The sequence below is a fragment of the Phalacrocorax carbo genome, chromosome 2 (assembly GCF_963921805.1).
Source record: "Phalacrocorax carbo chromosome 2, bPhaCar2.1, whole genome shotgun sequence".
Classification (NCBI taxonomy): domain Eukaryota; kingdom Metazoa; phylum Chordata; class Aves; order Suliformes; family Phalacrocoracidae; genus Phalacrocorax; species Phalacrocorax carbo.
In genome coordinates, this window is record NC_087514.1 from 9,150,806 (window position 1) to 9,172,820 (window position 22,015).

The 22,015-nt window shown below is 41.6% G+C and overlaps 1 protein-coding gene across 2 annotated transcripts in view; it reads left to right on the top strand.

Moving 5' to 3' along the window:
• NDRG1 (N-myc downstream regulated 1) overlaps window positions 1-22,015 on the top strand; it is a 40,343-nt gene that overhangs the window by 13,050 nt on the left and 5,278 nt on the right. For both annotated transcript variants that reach the window (XM_064442053.1, XM_064442054.1), the window contains 12 exons: window positions 600-675; window positions 3,478-3,513; window positions 10,685-10,790; window positions 12,468-12,588; window positions 14,549-14,611; window positions 16,271-16,331; window positions 16,791-16,877; window positions 18,439-18,495; window positions 19,420-19,523; window positions 19,907-19,963; window positions 20,882-20,933; window positions 21,695-21,742. In XM_064442053.1, coding sequence (XP_064298123.1) covers window positions 616-675; window positions 3,478-3,513; window positions 10,685-10,790; window positions 12,468-12,588; window positions 14,549-14,611; window positions 16,271-16,331; window positions 16,791-16,877; window positions 18,439-18,495; window positions 19,420-19,523; window positions 19,907-19,963; window positions 20,882-20,933; window positions 21,695-21,742 — 852 coding nt within the window. In that variant the 5' untranslated portion in view covers window positions 600-615. The remainder of the gene's footprint in view (window positions 1-599; window positions 676-3,477; window positions 3,514-10,684; window positions 10,791-12,467; window positions 12,589-14,548; window positions 14,612-16,270; window positions 16,332-16,790; window positions 16,878-18,438; window positions 18,496-19,419; window positions 19,524-19,906; window positions 19,964-20,881; window positions 20,934-21,694; window positions 21,743-22,015) is intronic.

Sequence of the window (22,015 nt, forward strand, 5' to 3'; positions counted from 1 at the left end):
TGTGTTACTTGGTACTGTTTGTTCAGATGAAGGAAGGTGTTTCTGTCCCAAAGAATGGAGCGTATTGATCTGAGAGGAAAATGAAATGATGCGAATGAGTGATCAGTTCAGTTTTCTTACAGTAGAGATCTGGGGGATGGAAAGTAAGAAAAAAACAAACCAAAACAAAAAAATCCCACAAAAACCCAACCAAAAAAAAAACCCCTCAGAGACAAGCATTCATGCTAATTTCAGAAGGCGGCTCTGCAGATTTGGCTGTGCCTCCTTTCACCTTTGGAATGACAGTTTCCATGACACTCTCTGTACTGGTCTCTGCCCTGTTTCCTTCAGCATTCCCTATTTTGAAGCTGCCAAACTTTTTTTTGATCTTGGAGCCTCAATATTTCTTTAATCTGGCCTTGTGCAGGGGTGTGTATGTAAATAAATCAGGGATGTGTTTTACAAGAGATTCATAACCTTCTTGCAAGGGTCTTTTAGACTATAACCTGAGGCAGTGGGTCGTTGGTGGAGGAGCTGGGTGGAGCAAGATCATTATTTTATTTGTTCCTGTATTTAACCTTTGATGCAAGCTGAGAACAAATCTTTTTTCATCTTTGCAGATACCAGCTACTGACCATGTCAGAGTTCCAAGATGCTCACCTTGCAGAGGTGAAACCTCTGGTGGAGAAGGAGGAGGTAATTGTTTTAAAGCTTTTTGGAGCTCGTGTGTTATTTCACAGCTGGTGTTGGAGCTGCATGTGTGTTCTTAGATTAGTTCTAACATATTGTATGGAAGAAACAAGAGAAACTGGAGATGGAATAAGAGTGTTGTGGGGTTTTTTTCAAAGAATGCAAAACTGAGCCTTAATTATTTGCTTTTTCTTGGTCTTTGGTTTTACTCTTCTCTAGTGCTAATCTGGTGGTGAAATTTTTTCTTTTCTGAATGACGGCTCCGGGTGTCTTTAGCTATTTTGAATGATGCAAACTGAGCAATGTCATGTACATCCATCTATACCTATAGACTTTCCAATGTAAAGATACAGACTTTGCTCTGTCAGCTGCCTTCCAAGGAGGCACAGAGAGCCTTTACGTTCCCTTTGGGCACATGAGTCTGGAGGTACAACTGTGCCCCATCTAGTCCTGTCTGACTGCACTGACATGGTGTGAATCTGGGGTTGTCCTGCGCAGGGACAGGAGTTGGACTCGATGAGCCTTGTGGGTCCCTTCCAACTCAGGACATCCTGTGATTCGCTGAGCTTGAGTTACAGTTAAACTACTACCAGATCTGCAGCCAGCTGGGTGTGCACAAGCCACAGCCTTTCCTCTGGTCTTGCAGTGTAGAAATATCCTAGCCTTTTTTTTAACCTTGTACTTCTTTCCATTTGTTTTTGCACCATTTTCTTAAAAAAAATCTGCCCACAGCACCTGGGTTCGGTGGCTGTCTGATGGTAGCAATACTCTGTGCTTCGGTATGTTCATGGCAAATACACGAAGGAACCTTTCAGCTTTTTTTTCTGGAATCAAAACTAAGATTTTTCTTTTGTTCTCAATGATTGTAGTTCTTGACAATGATGAGTATAGATGTGTTGCTTTTTTCTGGTTTTCTACACTAGAACTATTCACTGCTCCCTCTGCTACTTTCTTTTTTATTTCCTACCTCTCTTGCGTAAACACTTCAGAAAATCATTTCCACTTGTGACTGCAGTGAAATGGATAGAGAAACTTTAAACACAGGTCCTTTGCCAAGGACATTTAATGAAAGCAGAGCTTGTTTGGATACCAGTGAATGCAGCACTCAAACTTTTCAAAAACTGAGCTCCCTTTTTAATGCCAATATTGTTCAGTAGTAGCAAAGCAAAGGAGATACTAAGCAGAAGTCCTATGGGTACTGAAATGCATTTGTTTCAAAGTTCAGAAATATTTTAAAACACTGATTAACTTCCTGGGTTTCTGTAGCACATAGATCAAAAGTTGGAATCTTGACAAGGAACCCTATACTCTTCTATTCACAATGTTACCTTAAGTTTTGTTTACATGGGGAAACTAGCACAGAAATTGACTTTTCTCTGTGGCCATTCTTAACATAGATGAAGGAAGTTATTACTTAATGTCTTTTGAGAAAGTGGAAAAGATTGCCCTGAAGGACACTCAGCACATACTAAGGTTAAGAGTGGAGCTGGTGTTGAGTGGGTGATCCACTCTGAATGTGGAAGCAGCACATCCTGGCTTGTTGTTCTACAGCTGAGTCTTTGTTCCTGGACATGAAGAGCCTTATTTCATATGCTGTCTATACAGATGCCACATACTTCCTCCTTTCAAATCTAGACCCCACTGGAACAACAGTATATGAAACTAGCTGTGTTTAAAAGGTCTTGAGACCAACATTATAGTAAGGTTAAAATCCAGCATATTGTCTAAAGCTAAGGCTGTATAAAATGACTTCCACAGGCTCAGTCAGCTCTTTAGCTACTTGTTTGTATGTACAAGACACTTGCCTGAAGATCACGGCTCTAGAGTCCTATCATAATTATGGGTTGTACTGCAATTCTTTGAGGTCCACCACCTGAGATGATATCACCCAAGACAGCAGCTGGATTGGTTCTGACATCTTCCATCCTTACCTGGGCTTCTGGGACTAAGCAACCTCCTTGCCAGGATCCTAAGCTTTACTTTTTATCTCAGTACTTTTATCTCAATACTTTTTTCAAACTTTGGCTTCTTTGTTGTACTCTGCAGCATAAAAAGTGTTGGCTTGGCTGCTCTTCCCTCTGTTTTCAGCCCTCCAGTGGAAATATGAGTTTGACTTCTTCCTTGTCTTTTATTAAAAGGAGGTGACTGTCAGACACTTCTTTCTTTGAAGTTATAAGCCTCTCAGACTGTTGGAGGTGGGGAGAATGTCAACATAACTCCTTTTCTGGTGGAGAACCTCAACAGACGTAGGAGCTTGTCAGTAATAGCAATGGCTGGTCACAGGTTGAAATAGACCTCTCTGTGCAGCCAGCCTCCCAGATGTAACCAGGACTAAGTTGGGAAGGGTTTTACCCTAGCCAAAATTCCACATCATTTAACCAAATCCCAGTAATAACCGCTTAACTGAGTTGCAAGTACTCCGTGCATGCTCGAACAACAGCTTTTCATCCTAGGCAGGGCTGAGGTGGGCTGTTGGCTGTCCCATGGCTACAACAAGTAATGGAGAAAAGTTCACTGTTCTACTGCTCTGAATTTTTCAGTGATTTAAGAATAACTGAAGACGCACCAGCTTTTGTGCTTTATTTTGCTGGTCTGTAATCTAGTATTTTGCTGCTTTCGTGTTCTCTGAAGATTAGTGGGTAAAAGCTCTTGGGTGAATTTTGATGTTCAGCAAGAGAGCTTTCACTGAATGAAGGGACGGGACAGATCTCGGAGCTGCAGAACTGGTGGGTTAGAACACACGTGCCCAGGACAGATTTCTGTAGCTGCCAAAGTGACCTGCATTAATGCTTTAAAATCTCTTCACAGGCTATCACTCGCCTCCTTCCAGACTTTGATGTTCAGGTAAGTAACCCTATTGTTCTCTTTCTTTTTTTGATAAATGGGGAAACTGAATTGAGATTTGAGAAACAGCAACATGTGATCAGAGATGGCTGACTGCTCACCAGAAGTACTGTTTCGGTGGGAGAGGGGTTTGAATGGGGCTCTGACATAGCGATGTGAAGGGGACTGCAGGAGGTCTTTTCAGACTGAAGCTGAGAAAGTTTCATCTAAAAGAGGTGGCTGGGTTGCAAGGAGCTCTATTCTTGTGAAGAGAATGAGATTCTTCAGCAGTGGCAGTGAAAGCAAAATATTCCCCTCCCACGTGGACATCACACTTTCCCCAGTTAATTTGGGTTCATTCGTGGTGCACATGCATTTCCTCAGAAGAAATGTCCCTCTTGATGTATTCTGTTATGCCACTGGAAGTGTCCAAAAGTTTCTTGAAGCCTGTGGAGTCACGGAAGGAGCTAAGCAATCAATTTTGCCCCTAATGAGAGTGATGGTAGCTTCGGTATGTGTGTTTACAGCCAGAATAAGAGTTCAGAAAGCACACCACAAGATCAAATGAGGGCTTCCCACTTTCCCCATGTGTTGTGCCTTTGAGAGGTGACTTTGAACTCTTACCACCTCTTGTGTATTGTTGCCATTTGGGCTTCTGACTGAGAAGTTTGTCCTTGCTGGTTCTTAAGCTGAGACTAAGGAGATGCCCTGCTGTTGGAGTCAGCCTGGGTTGAACTGGAAGGGAGACCAGTAAGCTTTTACCTGCCTCAGCAAAAAGAATGGTGAATTCTCATTCCTGAGGACAGGAAGGAGCTGTGTAGAGAAGAGAGGCTTGCTGGGTACCTTATTTTTATCAAGGGGATGTAGGGAGGGAGGTAGATTGTGCAGGAATAAGGAAAGCTATTGAATTGTTGTAGTCTCTTGAATGTGCAGGCAGAGGTTCTTGGTGGAAATAACCCTTCTGTACATTGTGGCATGTTGCACTTTATTTCCACCTGTTTATAAAAATACTCAGTACTGTGCAAATTGTTTAAAAATCCAGTACAAACTCAGCAGTCTTTCCCTGGAAATTAAGGGAGACAGTTATCACTTTATCATCTTTCAATGGCTCTTCTATAGTAAAACTGTAGTTTACATTAATCCTCCATCTTCCCCCTCATCCTTTCTAATGATGAAATCTACTGCCTGAAGTCTTGATAAATGCAAGTTAAAGCTGTCACCCTGTGGCTTCCCGCAGTACTGTGCACAGCATAGGAGAAGCTTTCTGTTTGCGTCCAGATTGATCACTTGTTCTAAAGAAATCTGAATCCCAGATTAAGTCTGCTAACAGCAATACTGCAGTATTTTGATTAAGAATCCAGAAGTGACCCATATTTCATTTCTATTCTTGGAATAAATTTGCTTGGTTTGTAAACCGTGTGTGTATATATAGATTTTTGTTTTTAACTTGCAAGATCAAATTCTCTAAGCCTTTTTGGTTTTTTTCCATGTTTTGGATTAACTGTCACTAATCCAGACAGTGGTTCTTGTCATTTAGCCCTGTTCTGCCAGCTCTTGCTTTTTTTAATGATCTTTCTTTGAGTTTAATCTTTGGTTGTTGTAGTTTAGGAAGGAAAAATGTGGAAGAACAGTCTCAATCTGTTCTTTGTTAAGAACGGCTGCTGCAAAGGAGGTTTAGCTTTGGTCCTTAAAACCACAAGTACCCTACCTAAGTGTCTAAGTTCTTCTGTGATTTATGAAGAAGGTGGTTTGGGGCTGTTAAGAGAACTTTGATTACTTAGTTCATCAGAGAAGTTCATGTGTGGCCCTGGAGGACCCAGGTCGCTCGGGACACTGAAACTCATGTGTACTTAATAAAAAACCTGTCCCATGAGCCACCGTTGGGAGGAGGATGGACCTGGCCAGGGAAGGAGGCGACAGTGCTTGGCAGGATGGAGCTCGTTCTTCAGTGCCTGTGTAAGGACGTGGCTGTCCGCTGTATCGCTTGCAACTTGCTCCATCCTTTCGAGGATGAGTTATGCAGTCTTCATTTAATAACTGTCTGCCACTAGTGAAGAAGTAGCAACTGCCTGTGAGGTGTGTTGGTTCCAAGAATAAATGATATCTAATTGTTCAGGTATGGAAAGAGTTAAACTCTTATTTCACACACTGTTTTGGACAGGCTTGAGTTAAACATACTTTTCCATTTTTGAAGTAAACCACTGTATAGTGCAATATTGCCCTTCCAAAAGCACACGTTGCAAGAAGTTTATGTGGTTTTTCTCTGGAGGAAAGCTTTGCTGGAGTTACTAGGGGACGGCCAACACAAGAGATGGAAGAACTGACACCTCTGAACTATCTCTAGTCAGCACTACACGTCTGTCTGTGGCACCTACCTGAAAATATAAGTGAAGGTCCCCTGCCTCCCAAAGAAGGGAATGCTCCTAATCAAACCTGTTTTAGCACAATTAATGACAAACTGGTGCAGGGCAGTGTGCCCTGTGCTGCTTTATGTTGGCTTAATGCCAAACATATTTTAATTATATTTCCAGTTTGATGTATTTGCCTAGTCTTTAGCTTGGTAGCGGTGGAGCCGATGGAGACCTGGCTCCTCGTCACTGTACGTAATTCTCCCGGCGTTGTGTTTCAGAAGTGAGCAGTCCATCCCGAGACTGCTTTCTCAATAGCTAAGCAAAACTTCCCCAGCTGTGTGACAGCTGTAGGTGGCAGAGATGAGTTTGTCCCTTGCAATTTGTGGCTCGTGGCCATCTATACCCAACGGCATGCAAAGACCATTTCTGTTCTCCTGCCTCCTCCCGCACGCAGAAGAGGAGGGAAGAGCCGTCCTGCAACGGGACAAATCGGCTGGCCCTGATGGTGTGATGGGGTGGGTTTCCCACTAGCCTTGGTGGATGCAGTTTGGGACGCTGCAGCATGTTACACGGGTTCTCTTGTCCTATTAGGTCTGTGAAGGAAAGGGATGGGGGACATTGTGGTCTTGTGCTTTTGCAGAGCAGTGTGACCCAGTTCTGTCCAGGGCTTCTTCCTAGTGCAGTTAGCACTATCAGAATAATCTCCTTCAGTTCCTGCACCAAAGTTTTTGTTACCAGCTTTCACCTTAGCAGAGCCACTTACATTTGCATCTAAAGTCATCGTACTTATTAATGCAACCAACTCGCAACCTCAATTGGGGAACATTTTTATTAATACTGCTAACTTAAAATAAAATTCTTAACAAAAAAAGAGAAAAATATCTGGAAAGGTGAGCATTGGGGTTTTAGAAGAATATAAGATTAATTGAAATAACTATTTTAGAATAGAAAAAGCTAGGGGGGAAAAGGCTAAATAACCTCAGGGCAAAGGGGATTTGAAACCCAGCATTGCAATACCACATTAAAAGCCCAAATATTTTTAGTCTTCAAGATATTGGAAAAAAAAAAAGTGAAAAATAGCATACACAGGTTCATATTACTTAGTATATTTTAAGTATATTAAATTTCTTGTCTCATAGCAATTCAAAAGCAATTTAAATCCTCTTTAAAACCTCTGAAGCTTTTCCCTCGGTTCTGAGAAAAGAGAAAGGAGGTGTATTTAACAGGCATAATATCATAAATTTAAATAAAAGTATGAGATGATAATTGAGGATTAAGTGTATTTGAAAGCTTTAAAATAATCTTAATGAAATGCAGTCTTCTACTTAAAATAAAAAATTATTAGTTTTAGCAAAGTGTGCAATATGCGTGTGGTTTTCCTTTTTAGATCTCAAGTGTTTTGGTTGCGTATCCCATACTTGAGAACCTGTTCATAAACATGTTCTTCAACCCATGTCTTGCTGAGCCAGGATGGAGAGGGGAAGGAACAAATGATCCCTCCTGTGTTATGGACTTACAAACTGGCTCCAACCTCATGACAAAACATAAAAAAATGTCACCTAACCTGAAAATAAAATCAACTTTAGAATGGATCAGCTCCTTCAAACTAACATAGCCTCCCTAAATCGCATGTATCAAAAGTAGTTTTGTGTGTGTTTTTAGGGCGCTAAGATAAGACTGCACCTCTGTTAAAGTGAGAGATGCGAACAGATGGTGTGTTTGTCTTTATCCTTCTATCGGATTAGTGTACCTTGGATTTTTTTCCAAGATAGTGTTTTAATACAAATCAGTTGAAGAGCCTCTTACTATAATGTTGACGTTGATGGGGATGTGCTGCCATCTGTTTTCAGTGCTCTGCATTTGAAAACATCCATCCCTACATCACATAGACAAATCTCTTGATCTTTAATAGGATCAATAGGGATGTGAAGTTGTTGGTTTGATTTCACCAAAGAAACTGGTTGGAATGGATTGGTTTTTAGGAGACTTTTTGGGTATTTGTCACTAAGAATTCATGCTGATGGAAAATAGCACAACCCTCTTGAATTAGGGGAGTCTTACTGTGAAGATAATGAGGAATTAAACCAATTGTTAAACTGACTGTGATTTATGCTAGTAATTAAGAGTAGGGTTGCCTGTTGCCTCTGAACTATTTTTAGTTGACACTGAGTTTGAACTAGACTCAGGCTTCTAGTTCCAGAAGAATTAGCTGTGGAGGTCAGTGGGATGTGCAGGTTCAAGGGCCAGGCTTTATCTACCATGAACGGATTTTTTTCTTTCACGCCCAAAAGAAGATCCCAAATCCTGAAAGGTGGTCCCTCCTGAGAAAACCGGTTCTGGGTTTTCAGTGCTGTTCCTGGAAGGATCTAGCAATAAGAATCTGATGATATTAAGTGCCTGTTAGTCTCTGACTGAAGGAGGAAGCATTTTCTGTATTCCACACTCAGCAGGAGCGTGTTAAACAATATCACTTACTGTCATTGCTGCTGTTAAGGTTGCCAAACTATCGATTTTATGCTTTGTACTGAAAATTATCTAAGTACAGAAGGAAGGTAGAATGTGAAAAATATTAATTTCTGTTGTTATTAATTGCTGACTATTGCTACTGCAAACCTCTTCTGGAGTATTGTAAAATGAATATACCCACAATACCCTATTTTCTGCCAAAATGAAACTTAAAGTAACATTTGTATGACTGATGTAGGAATAATTTAGACTAAGTGTTGCTTGTCTACTTTGGAAAATACTAGATTTCAAATGTTTAAAGCCCTCATTTTTGTTGTTGTGGAGAATCATGCTGGCTTACATTTTTCCAGTCTTTTGTGTTCTTACTTGAAACTTTAGTCCTGCTTTTAGGAAAGAGCTTGCTTCTGATTTAATTTAGAATAAGCTTGGGGTGTTCTAGCTTTTGAGATTACAAAGCCTGAAATGAAGCTAAACTTATAAAAATCTGATGGAAACAGCAACAGGAAAGACACTACTAATTCCCAGGTTTGAAATTTAGCACTTTGTACATTGTGTGGCAGAGACTTAGTTCATCTTTGATGTCTGAGCTCTGAGTAAGTACTTCTCCTGGTCAAACCTGACTCAAATCCTATTTAAGAATGACGTCCTCATGAATTAGTCTGTTTTGGTTTTTCTATCTGGGCATTATGGGAGTCATAAGCCTATGCAGGGTAGCAGCTTGTCTATATAACCCAGTTTCCTACTTGGACAAAGTAGAAACCAGCTACTGTCCTCTGTCTGACTTGCTGGATTTATCACCCTGTTTTGCCTAAAGATGGTGCTGGATATGGAAGATACAGCTTACCTGCTAAATAATGCAGTGAGTATGCAGAGGAATGAATCGCTAAGGAGACATAAAAGCTGAAAATTCGTGTTTCAGTGGAGTGCAGTTTAGATAGCGTTGTTCAGCTCGCCCGCTGTACAAGCGGCTCTGGATTCATTGCTGTAACTGTAACTTAAAATTGATGTAAATACGTAATTGTAAGGAAAATAGGTGAAATGTGGAATGGTGTTACCTCGCTTCCTTATTTTCAACAAAATGCGTGGTGTATTCCATGTATCAAATTAAGAGGCTGAGATTAAGATCAAATTACTATCTCAGATCTCTGAAGAGCTTTTAGGTTTTGCCGTGTAAAGCTTTTCACAGGGGCTGTATGCTCCTGACTTCTACAGCATAATTTTTAATAGATTTCAGTTTAACTCGGACTTTGCCACTGGGCATTACTGCACAGAGCGAGTCAAGCAAGCCTGGCAGCAGCAGGCGGTACTCTGTGCTGAATGACATGGGTAGCTGTGTCCTGTGCGGTAAATAAAGCATTCTGGTGAAATGCTAAGCCTGGCTACTAACTATACACTGCCTTAACTGTTTTATGAGTGTAATGGTACTGTAAATAAGTGTCATAAATAACTGATGTTTTGTGATTCCCTTTATACACGTTGGCAAAACAACAAATTGTTTATACACACCTGAAGTTCAAGTACAGAAGAAACAAAAAACTGTTCTGTATGTTGTGGATGTTAGTATGACCCGAGTCACATCTAACTCAGACATCCAGTAAATAAAAGATGGTACTCAGGGGATCTTTGATTTGATAATAAAGGTGTCCTTAGCTTTAAGATTAACGTTAAATAGTACAAACTCCTGTTACGTCAGATAAGAGCAGTATGTTTCTTAGCGTTGTGTCTCTGGTAATCACAACGGTGTTGTGGATATACCGCTTTACAGCAAACTTCAGACAGTTGGATTTATGCTCAGGTCTATACACAGCAAGCCATAAAGCTAACGCATGTGGCTGTCATGGTTATTGGGGAAGGCTACTATAATCACAAGGCCCCACAGTGTGATAAGTCTTTATGGCAAATACAGGCTATTTCATACTGCTTTCTTTGGGGAACAGAAGTTATTTGAGTTACAGTCGTTTTCCTAGAAAACAAGAGTTTTATCTTGGCCACTTGCACTTCTGCAAATGTCAACAGTTGTAAACTGTTATTTTAGGTGTCACTGCAGTTAACTGCTTTTTTCTTTTTTCTTATGCTGCCTTTTAATGAAGTTAAAGACTGTTAAACTCTTCCCTCAGCATCTGGTTAAAGCTAGCAGCTTAAGTGCTTCTGTAGCTGCCTGTGGACTGGAGTAGCGACAGCCAAGTGTAAAGCACAGAGAGCCCCCGCCGAGGGGGAGAAGGGCCCGTGCGAGCACGGGAATCGCAGAGACCCCTGGGGCTGCGGGCAGACCCTGGGCTGGGGCAGGACCTGTGCCCGTGCTCGGGCCCGCTGCAGCGGGCGTTCAGTGGAGCGCTTGGACGAGCTCCTAACAGGTTCCTCCTGTTCTTTGCCAGGAGCAAGATGTGGAGACTGTGCATGGCTCGGTCCATGTCACCATGTGTGGGACTCCCAGAGGGAACCGGCCAGCCATCCTCACCTACCATGACATCGGGCTGAATCGTAAGTAGCTTTTTATTTAATAGCACAAGTATGGCCTGGTTCCTTAACACTGCTGCTGTAGGCAAAGGTGTGGAGGCAGCGATGGTTGGGAAACCTTTCCCAGGTCCTTGCTCATTTACATACATTGCAACTTGTTAGATGGTACCTAATTCCCCTCTTACGGCAAGTTTAATTCTCAGATTTTTTTCCTCTCAAAGTAATTGGAATATTTCACTTAAAGGAGCAAAAGTTCTCTGGTAGCTCATAGTGACTGTGTGTAAATGCTGTAAAAACATCTGGCTGAGGGTGTGTTGCCAGCAGGACTGAAAACAACATTGCTGGTGCTTTGGCTGAGGCTCCTGTCTGATAACCAGTCTTATGCTGCCGTGGGTTTATATGAATTACACATCAAATCCGGATGATGAAATGAGTGCTGGCGTTGTGTCCTTACCCCGTATTAAGATAAAAGGCACTTGAAGTTATTTTCTTATCTATCAGATCCAAGACTATAATGACCTGATATCCAGATCTGCTCTAATGTGTTCTTTTCACCAGTACTGTTTGTTTCACACAAGTAAATGTATCTATTGATTAAGAAACAGTAAAAAACACCTGTAGATCTTTGAACTCTGGCTATTGCCGGGGCAGATGTTGCACATTAGGGGAAAAAAAAAACCAAAACCCTGTTTTCTTGCTTGTTTTTTGTGGAACTGCCTTACTTATTTTGGATTTTCAGTGGATCAGGGCAGAGCGTAATCTGTGTCCCATCTTTGAATAAGACTTTTTTCTTTCTCGAGTTAGTGTATCTTTATGGTTAAGGAACTTTCTCTCCCTTTGAAAGTGGAGGAACCTTTCTCCCAAACTTGCGTATTCTCCTAAGGCTGATTTTCAACTAAAGGTGTTTTATATTCTGCAATGATTTTGCTTGATTGTTGTAGTGTGAGGACATTCAGAAACACAAACAGCATATTGAACTCATTTTTTATGCATCTCAAAGATGGTGCTACAGACTTCATGCTTTCCACTCCAGGAGGAAAATATGCTAACCATCTTGCCACATTAATATTGCTTAAATCAGAAATCAAATCCCCTCAAAGTGGGATCCTACAGCACTGAGTATATCAGTACGGCAGAAAGATGCTTTTGTCTTGAGCTGCCTGCAGCAGCTGATCGTGTCATGTTTATCTTGTAATATTTGGGCAAAAGCACAAGTCACGATCTCAGCCTTGGATACTTTTTTCCTCCATCTGTTTTGACAATCCAAAGAAAAATGACTGGACAAATAAATGGATAACTGCATCTAAGCCAAAACCTGGGATGAATACTCCTGACTGCTTTTTGTTAGTATTTTAACTTTGCATAAAGATTAAATTTTTCAGATTTTGGTGTACCAAGCTAATGCTTCTGGGAGGTACCAAAATAACACGGATAAACCTTAGCTGGCCATGAGGAAGGAGAGCTGTTTGGGGTTTTTGCTTCAAGGAATTAAAGCAAGCTGTCACAGGTCGCTTTGTAGCGGGGCTTTACTGGTCTTTCCTCCTTAGAAATAAAGGACTGCCACTTTTCCCAGGCTATAACATAGCTCATCCGATTGAACCAACTTTCCCTAACCTGCAGGACAAGTTAATAAATTTTATTATAGCTGCAAACTTACTATTTCCCCTCAGCATAATTATTCCATATTCTTTCCTTCTCAAGATAAAACATGCTTCAATCCTCTCTTCAACTTTGAGGATATGCAGGAAATCACCCAGCACTTTGCAGTCTGCCATGTGGATGCACCCGGTCAGCAGGATGGAGCTCCGTCTTTCCAAGCTGGGTGAGTTGTCAGGGAAACAGCTCATGGTTTCAGAGTTATCCTCTTTCTGGGAAGAGTCTTGATCTGCAGTTTAATTAAAAAGCACTTGCTGCAAACACAGTAGTTGACTTTTGAGTTTAAATGCTGACACTGGATTTCTAAGGTACAGGAGCTCTGTGAGCTCTGCTGTGCCGGTTCACGCTAGACTTTGGGGTTGTAATTTTGGTTTATATCTGATAACTAGACTGCTTGTAAAGCAGTTCCTTGACCAATGTCTACATCTGTCAATTTAAATACCAAGTTACCTTGTTTTGTGATGACATTCCTGAATACAAATAAACTAAATGGTTACTATAAACAAGATGGGCATTAGCCACTGTATGCTGTCTTTCCTAGATCTATGTCTTTTGTTAAATGGCAGCATGGTAGATACTGATAGTAGACTTGATAACCTACCTGGAAAAACCAAGCTGTTGGACACTAACAAAGTGATGTAGCCCCACAGAATACCATAGGTAGCTGTGTACTCCTGACCAGGTATCATGTATGATGCTGTAACTCTTGGAAACCTTGTGTGCCATGAGCACTGTCTCTGCCAAAATGCTTGTCCCATTTAGTTCAAATGAGACAGGTTTGCCTTAGGATGCCCCTTGGATAGGAATCAGCTTGGTTGGGGAAGGGAGCAGCCAACATGCCAAGGGGAGGGTACAAGGCAAGGAACAGTTGTTCTGTAAGAACTAGGTATTAAGGAGATTATACGTACACTTATTGCATGAGCAAGTCTATTTCCCTTCTTAATTTTTAAGCTGATCTGATGCTGAGGAGGTCGCGATGGGCCAGGTTCTCAGCTAGTGTTAACTGCAATAGCCCAGTTGTCTACCAGAGCAGCCTACAAAGCCGTTCCAGTCACCCCTCTTTGTTAGTTTGAATCACAAGCTTTTAAGTGTCTTAACCTTCATGTCCTGAACAAGCATTAACACTTCTGAGTTGTCAGCTGCATAGGGCAGCTATCATGATGTATTCTAGAGAAGACTACTGCTTAATAACATCATGATGACAGCACAAGAAGCTGTGAGCTCCCCTCCAGCTGGGAGACCGGCCTGCTCAGGGTAAAAGTCATAGCTGTTGCTGTGACACTAGATCTTGTCATGACGAGGTTTAGTTTCCCAGCAAGAAAATTGAAGAAAATAATTTAAAGTAATTTTGCACTGTTTGGCTTTTTCTTTCATTTTATTTTGGAGACTAAACTAGAGAATAATTAAGTGTAGTCCTGATGGGAAGTAGAGATTTGGATACCTCCTAGGCAGATGTTCTCCAGCTACTTTGGGTCAATTTTTTTCCATGTGATGCTCAGTTGAGATTTTGCTCAGAATTTCCTTCCCTCAAAATTTTGTTTCTACTCTGCAGAAGACCAGGAGCATTAACTGGCAGCTGTTTTTATTGAACTTCTGCAGCAGCTTCAGAGTCCTTCCTATGCCTTCATTTTCTCCATCTCTGTTAATAAAAAGCTGTCCTCATTTATCCTATGGTAATCTTTGTCTCCCTGAAAACATGCATGCAAATCATTTGCCAAAGAACTAGATCTCATTGCTGTAATCTGTGATTCTGCAACACGGAAACTTTTTTGCAGTGGACCAGCAGTACAAATGCAGTGAATGTGGTTGGAAACTCTCAAGTTCAAACTTTTTCACAGGTTTTAAGTGTTAACTTTTCTTGGAGGAGATTCATTAGGGTCTGTTTTGCTCTCAGCTGGACCAGACACCTATCATCCTGTAACTCACATGAAGTACTGTATAGATTATGCTCATATTTCTGCTAAATTACTTGTGCTCGCTCCTAATTTAAATTCAGCTCATACTGTCAATGATCTAGTACTGAGCACATTTAGTATTAAATCTACAGTGACTGCTGTGTCTCTAAATATCCCAGCCTACTCCGCTGAAAGCGGTATAGTAACTCCACAAACACGTATTTGTTGTAGGTACGTGTATCCCTCCATGGATCAGCTGGCCGAAATGCTTCCCGGCATCCTGAAACAGTTCGGGTGAGTGCAGAATTATTTACTTATTTTCCTCATTCTCTCTGGCACACCAAAAGAGCAGGGCAGAGCAGATATTTGCCCATGCTGCCCCTGAAACGTCAGTCTATCTGGCATTTTGTTTGCTAGAATTATGGTTGTGGCTGTTCTTTAATGTCTCTGTTATAGATGGCTCACTTTTGCCTTTGTTTCTGAAAGAGCTTACTTTTTGGCCTTTTTTGAAACGGCTGTTTATTTTTAAACAGGAAGCAACTTTGAGTGAAATCCCATGTGCCTAATTTAGAGGCTTCCTCCAGTATTTTCTATGCATCGTCCTCACAGGGGCAGGGCACAGACAATCTGTTCTTCCCGCTGTAACAACCCACACTTTCCTGTGTGGTTAGCAGAATAAAAACACGGTCCCATCTGAAGACACTTACTGTTTTGTTTCTGTGGCTTGAGTGTCTTAAGAGGTCAGTCCCACCTCCTTAAGTCTCTTCTGCTACCAAGTGCAGATGCCAGATTGCCGATGTTGAAGGACCTGGGGGCAGTGTTGCTCTGTCTGCCTGCACCAAGTTTAGGTGTGTGTCCTCCCTTAAAGCTTAGCTTTAGCAGGAGCTGTAGCTGAGAAAGGTACTCTCTGCAGAGTTGGTATGCTGGTCCACAGTGAAGATTGCAGGTAGGCACCTCCAAGGGGTTTTCAGACTAAACAGAGAAAACCTGGCATTCAGGGTTAGGCAGCCGTGGAGAACAGAGAGGCTGGACTGCTGGCAGGGGTTTTAGTCTCAAACCAGCACCCCACTGAAGACATTGTTCAGCTGTTGTAACCAGCTCTTACAGTACCTTGGACCAGCTTACCTCACCGCATTCTTGAGGTGTGTTTTTTGAAATGCCTAACGTAAGGCACAGGGTTGCCAATTCTGCTCTTGCACTGAAAAAATATGCTTACATAATGTCAGTACCTTGAAAATCAATTAAAGTGTATTTACGGAGCCTTGATTTAATATTGCTAATGAGAATGAAAACTGTCCTCAGGTATTTTCCGAAAAGCATTGTATAACCTGTTTTTCTGAGTGGTTTTGTCTAGTCTTCCTTTCTGTGTATTTTCCAAGACCTTGAAGGCGATGCTTTAAAACCAATTTCAGTTAATGCAAATATTTGGTTTGTCTCTGCCCTGTTTGCTTATGAAGTTTAAACTTAATCACCCCAGTGGCTGGATGGCCTGAGAGGTTTCCCTGCCAGCCCCCTGTTAGGGAGGAATCGGTGTCCCAGTTGGATAGCTGTGCTGGGGAGGGCAGAGGGGGCTGGGGAGGGGGGAGCTTTGTATTTAGGTTGCAGATTTCAGGACTGAATCTTATAACTTTTTCTGGCAGAAACTAACCACTTCCTTCCAGGATCAGAATGATGCTATGGTTGCTCAATGTATCGACTTAAAGATAAGTGAGAATTGCTGCCGCCCTGCAACGCGTGAGAACCAATGTCCTGCAGATCTGCCAGAAACAAACCAGTTGCTACGTTGAGCTTCTTACTGGGTCTGGTGGCATTGAGGGTCCATGGTTTGCCTGAGCTGCAACCCGTGCTGCATAGATACATGCTGGCATGTGAAAGAGGAAGGCTGCTGATGAGGGGTTGTTTATTTTTGGTGCTGTCTTACTCATTTGTCTCTTCCGTTTTATTGCTGTGCAGGCTGAAGACCGTTATAGGAATGGGAACTGGAGCTGGTGCCTACATCTTAACCAGATTTGCTGTAAGTTTTGTGCAGATACCCTAAAGCCTTGAACCTCATTTTCCTGATGTGTTGCTGTCCCCATAGCGTGTGCAGAGAATTCATACTCTGCCGTGCCCAATTAAGTAAGCAGTTAGGCTTTTAAGTGAAATACCGTAATCTGCGGGATAGCTAATCCAGAAGACCTAGATTTTCCATTTTAAGGCCTGGGCTCTACCCAGTTAATTTGCAGAAGGTTTTTTTAATGGGAGTTCTCTATTTAAACTGAGGGTGGAGAAGAAGAAAAGTCTTAATGTTCTCCAGCTGCTCAGTTGAATTGATTTAATGAAACATTTTTTTCCATACATACGCTTGTCTTGTGCAAGACAAAACTAGACCCACCACCTTCCTCCCCAGGAGATAATTTGCTAATTTAAATTTTATGCTGACTGTTAAGTTGCAAAGGATACGCAATGAATCTTAAATCTTTTTTTTTTGCAGTTAAACCATGCAGATATGGTGGAGGGATTAGTTCTCATTAATGTAAACCCTTGTGCTGAAGGTTGGATGGACTGGGCAGCAACTAAGGTAAACATTTTCCAGTTAGTCTCACAGTAAGATTTATTGTTCTATCAGGCATGAGGAGTTAAGCAAGCTTGTGTGTCAAGGCATGGCTGCAGACACAAGATATCCCAGGCTAATTCCTTTGGGGGGTTATTCTTACATTTGCAAACGTACCTCCTGTAGGGCTAGTGATAGAAATAAGTACTTCTAGGAAACGGGTACCCGTGGTATAATGGAGCTGCTGGGTGTGGACAATTCGTAAGAGCTAGTAACTGCTGGGAAAAACCTAGCTTAACCTGGACACAGGGTAGTTTTGGAAACAACTTTTTTCAAGTAAACTTCAAGTGTAGTGTAACATTCAGTTCTTTCTTGTCCATGGCTTTGTTTACCAGCACAGTCCAAAATGTGAACTAGAGAACAGAAAATTGTTCAGAACAACATTTTCCAGGTTTCAATCATCTAGCTGAGTCTTAGATGCCAAAAAGACTTAGAAAAGGGCGTTAGCTATGGTAACTGTGGACAGATTGTCCATACAACCAGGCTTTTAAGTGAAAATGTTCACATACAAAGAAGCTCCTGTTAGCCGTATTCTTTTGTAGTTGTAAGAAATATTGCAATGTAGAAAAACAGGCACCGAGAGTTCGTTTCAAAAATCTTCCTGGAACCAGTACATATAAATAAGTATAAATGTTACATTACATGTCACTCAGATTTCACCTGCTAAAACATTTTTCAGGGTAAACTGTTGGATTGTGTCATTCAAGGTCATGTTTAAGTGAATGGCAGTTGTTATAAACACTCTGAAAGTACATTAATTAATGTATCATCTTTTAACCACATGGAGTCAACTCATTGTAAGTGTCTAGGGTGATATTAAATGTAATGACAACCTTATACTAGGAGAAACTTTCCAGAGCTGGGATATAACAGTCTTTCAATGCTTAGTAACTACTTTTTTAAAAAATAATTTTGCATACTAGTTTATTTTGGTAAGTTTAATCTAGAAGTATATTTAGCAACTGCTCTACATTGAGATGTACCACTGACCTATTTGGATTCTCTCACCCAATATCTCACTGTAATTGAAATTCTTCTATACCTGTGTCTCTGCCTGCCTTCTCTCCTAAATGTTGCTGACCTTAGGAGTACAGTAGGTGCCCTGTATCCTTCTGTCCTTCCAAAGCAAGAGCACATACTCTGGGACATGAGCTTTGGGTACCAGCTCCAACATATCGTCAGTGTGGATTGTTACGGTCAATGTGGAGGAGATTGGGCAGTGAGGTTCAATGACACCCATCTGGCAGGTCTGCTTGCCGTTCTTGCAGGGATTCCATATATACCTATGCCACTAGTAGTGTGTTCCCTAAATATCTGCATTAGTAAAGACATCTTATGAGAATGACTCAAATGCAAACAACCCCTAATGGTGTTTCGGTTGGATTGAGGGAGGAAAGTACCAGTCCAGGATACTGTACATATAAGGACAGGCAAGAAACACCTATTGGTCTACTTATGAGCAATAGGAAGGTTTCAATTGCTCAAGGATTGTTTTAATATCAGATACTTAAATAATCTTGCTGTTCAGATTTCAGGTTGGACAAATGCTTTACCAGACATGGTCATTTCACATCTTTTTGGAAAGGTAAGGATGTTTCAAAGATTGCCCTGAGCTACTCAGTCATCTGTCTCCTGGGGCTGGGGGGTGGCTTAAACAACAAAGTACAGAGCTAAACTGCGAGATAGGATTCATACTTGTGTTTCCAATATTTTGGAGGTGGAATGCTGCCGTGGGGCTTGCTGTGTCACGACGACTCAAGTGCATCTCAGTCATGACAACTCTAGTACGAGCAGCTCCCTGTTTAGACAGACAACACTTAATAAAGCATCATATGTGCTCATGTTCTCAGCAGAATTACCCCATAGATTTTATTTTTTTTATACCATAGTATACTTGCAGCTCTGGGAAAGCTGGTTATTAGTACTAATGGCGCTCTTCAGTGCAAGCCTGCTTTAATGGAAAGTGCTATACTGTTTTCTGAGGCTGCTTTGCTGTGCTTGAAACTGTTAGCAAATGGAATGGAAAACTCCATTCCAGCAGAAAAAGGAACTAATCTATAAAGACTTTAGAACCAAACTGTTTGAAAATGTTAATGATTGAAGTCCTTGAAGCTTAGTTTTTTACAGTTGTGAAATTGAGTTCCACAATACATATGTTCGTAAGCTTTCGACATCTGCTTTACTCTGGAAACACTTATTGAGCTTCTTACCCTTAATCTTTTTTTTTTCTGTTTTAAAACATTTGTCTGACTGTAACCGTCTGCACTACAAGACATGTTTTTCAATTGTAAGATCTTGACACGACATACTGAAGTTTTAAAGGAAAAAACGTGGTACTGCAGCTGGAGGCTAATGTTAATTCTGTGTGACACCACTGGGTGCCAGTTGTCCCTTCCCAAGGGAGCACTCCTGTTGCGTAGATACACGTTTGATACATGACTGCTGTGCCATGTCTTCAGATCCTTCCAGAAAATAGCCCCTATTCTGAACGATTCTCTCTCCACTGTAGGAAGAGATTCACAACAACCATGACCTGATCCATACTTACCGTCAGCATATTATTAACGATATGAATCAAACCAACCTTCATCTCTTTGTCAACTCTTATAACAGGTAAATACATTTACCTGATCTCTAACTGGAAACTGTTTTAAGAGGCTGTCCAGCACTTAGAGGCAATTTTACTTGTGTGGTGGGGTTATTTGTGTAACCCCCAGTATAAAGTTCTGCTTGACAGTGCCTTTAAGGATCTCGGGTAGTTTGCTTATGGGAGAAGGACCTTGTGCATTTGTGGGGAGATAAATGGTACACCGGGACTGAACTAAGACATAGATACTTCATGCTAAAGTGGTTCTCCATCAGTTGTTGAGGCTACAACATGTATCAGATTAAATTAACCTATTTGAGTGTCTGTGCTTTCTCTTAACTAGAAGAATGTGGAAGTATATGTAAAATTTCAGGGTATCAAGAGCCTTTGTCCTCTCAATTTTTTTTAGTCGGCGAGACCTGGAGATTGAGCGTCCTGTTCCCGGAATAAATGTTGTCACCCTTCAGTAAGTATTTTCTTTCCTAACCGGTTCACCTGTACACGATGTGAGCTAAGAGGTGTGATGCGTGGGTACACAGCATATGCGCATATGCATTGCAGAGCTGTAGCTGAATGTGCTTATGTGCTAGAAAAGGATCTTGTAACTTTGCCTAGGAGATAAAAGGTTACTGCAAGCCAGGGACTACCATTAGGATGACTTCCCTTCTTCAAACTTCAGAGTCACATTAGCTGAAATAGAAAGCTAAGTAGTTCCTGTCACTTTCTGCAAACTTGGGCTTACAGAGTAATTACTTGAAAAATAGATGTACCTAACTTCACTTGGAAATAAGTCCTAGTTTAATGGAAACTATAGCTTGCACTATAGAATGCACTTAAGCCATGCCTATGCAGTGAAGAGAACAAAACCAATTAAGAAAAACCCAAACAAACCTTAAATGAGAATGAGTATCTACCAAATCTTCTGCTAATAGCTTTTCAGTTATGCTGCAGCTTGTACAATGAAACAGTTGTCAAGTCCTTCTCTGCTCAGCTGCTGATGCATACACACAGGAGACTTTGAGACCCTACTCTTTTGCCAGTCTGGTTGAAATTTGATGACAGGTCCAAAACTTGGAGCTCTAAAGGCTGGGGTGAGACTTTGATGCTGATGCCCACATTGAGTTTCTTTTAAAAGAAGGAATAAGAGCACTGTGAATTGCTATGAGGTGGGGAAAAGGAGAGGTTCTCATGCAAGGTATCAGAACGTGTCAGTAGATCTGCAGCTAATAGAGTAGATTTGTTGTGTATTTAAGGTGTCTGAAATACAAAACAAGTGTGTGAAAATGATTTAACTGTCTCAACCTTCCAGCAACACAAAATGCAGCTTAGGGCAAGTCTGGCCCGGGTCACAGAGATAATACTGCTTTTGTGTGCTTCCTTGCAGATGCCCCGTCCTCCTGGTGGTTGGCGACAGTTCCCCGGCAGTGGACGCCGTGGTGGGTATATCGAGCTGTCTTCGCTGCTGTGCCAATGGGCAGGCGAGCCAAGAAGCTGCGTGAGGCCAGCAGAGCTCATGCCCGCGCAGCAACCTCGCTGGCTATCGATCCAGCCCAGCTGGCTCTCCTCTTTCAAACTGTGGGAGAGCTGCCATTAATTCCTCACTGTTTGTCCCCTCTGTCTGTGCACCATTATTTAATAGCTACTGCGTTAGGAACAATCGCCACAGCAGTTCCAGTGAGCCGCAAATATTTTCCTTTAGAGAGGAATCTGCTGCTGGTACTTTAGCCTGTTCTGTGGTGTTGGAGCTCTGCCCTTGGTCACTATGGAATTGAAGAGCTGCTTTTTGACTATTCTAACTCGCCCCAGATGACTGGGTGACTTCAAATGTTATGCCTTAACGGGCATGCCCAGTCTGCTGGCCGGTGGCCATATGGCTGCTCACTACTTGGGCCGCTACCAGGTGACCCCAAATCACAAGATAAACAACACTTGTTGCCATTGGAGTCCCAGAAACAGATAAAACCTCGAATTCCCAACTAATGGATTTGTAGATGGAAAAGAATACAGTCAGAAATGTGAACTACCTACTTGGGTTTAAAGATGTATATATGTATGCATACAGTCTTTGTGAAGAAGCCTGAGATACCTTGTTTTCTGGCTAAATACAGACTAAATTGGGTATTTAATCTGTTTTCATCCAGCAGTTCATAGCTGAAATCTTGTGTATAATGCCTTATGCTGCTGTTCTTTAATATAGGTTGAATGCAACTCTAAGCTGGACCCAACAAGGACCACACTTCTGAAGGTAATAACAAAAGCTGTTTTCTTAAAATAAACATTTCCCTCATTTAAATCAGCTGGAATAACTAAAAAAGCAGGACCACCCCAATGTAGTGCAGCACAGATAATATAGTGAGAATCCAGTTCTGATGTGGAAGGGCAGTTCCTTCAGGGCAAGACTATTTTAGTGGGATAAACCGGACTAGGGGCTTCTTGTCAAGGTTAACAGCAGGGAATTTCTCAGCTCCTCCATTTTAAAGCACTAGGGGTGAGGCTTGAAACATTCAGTATTTCACAT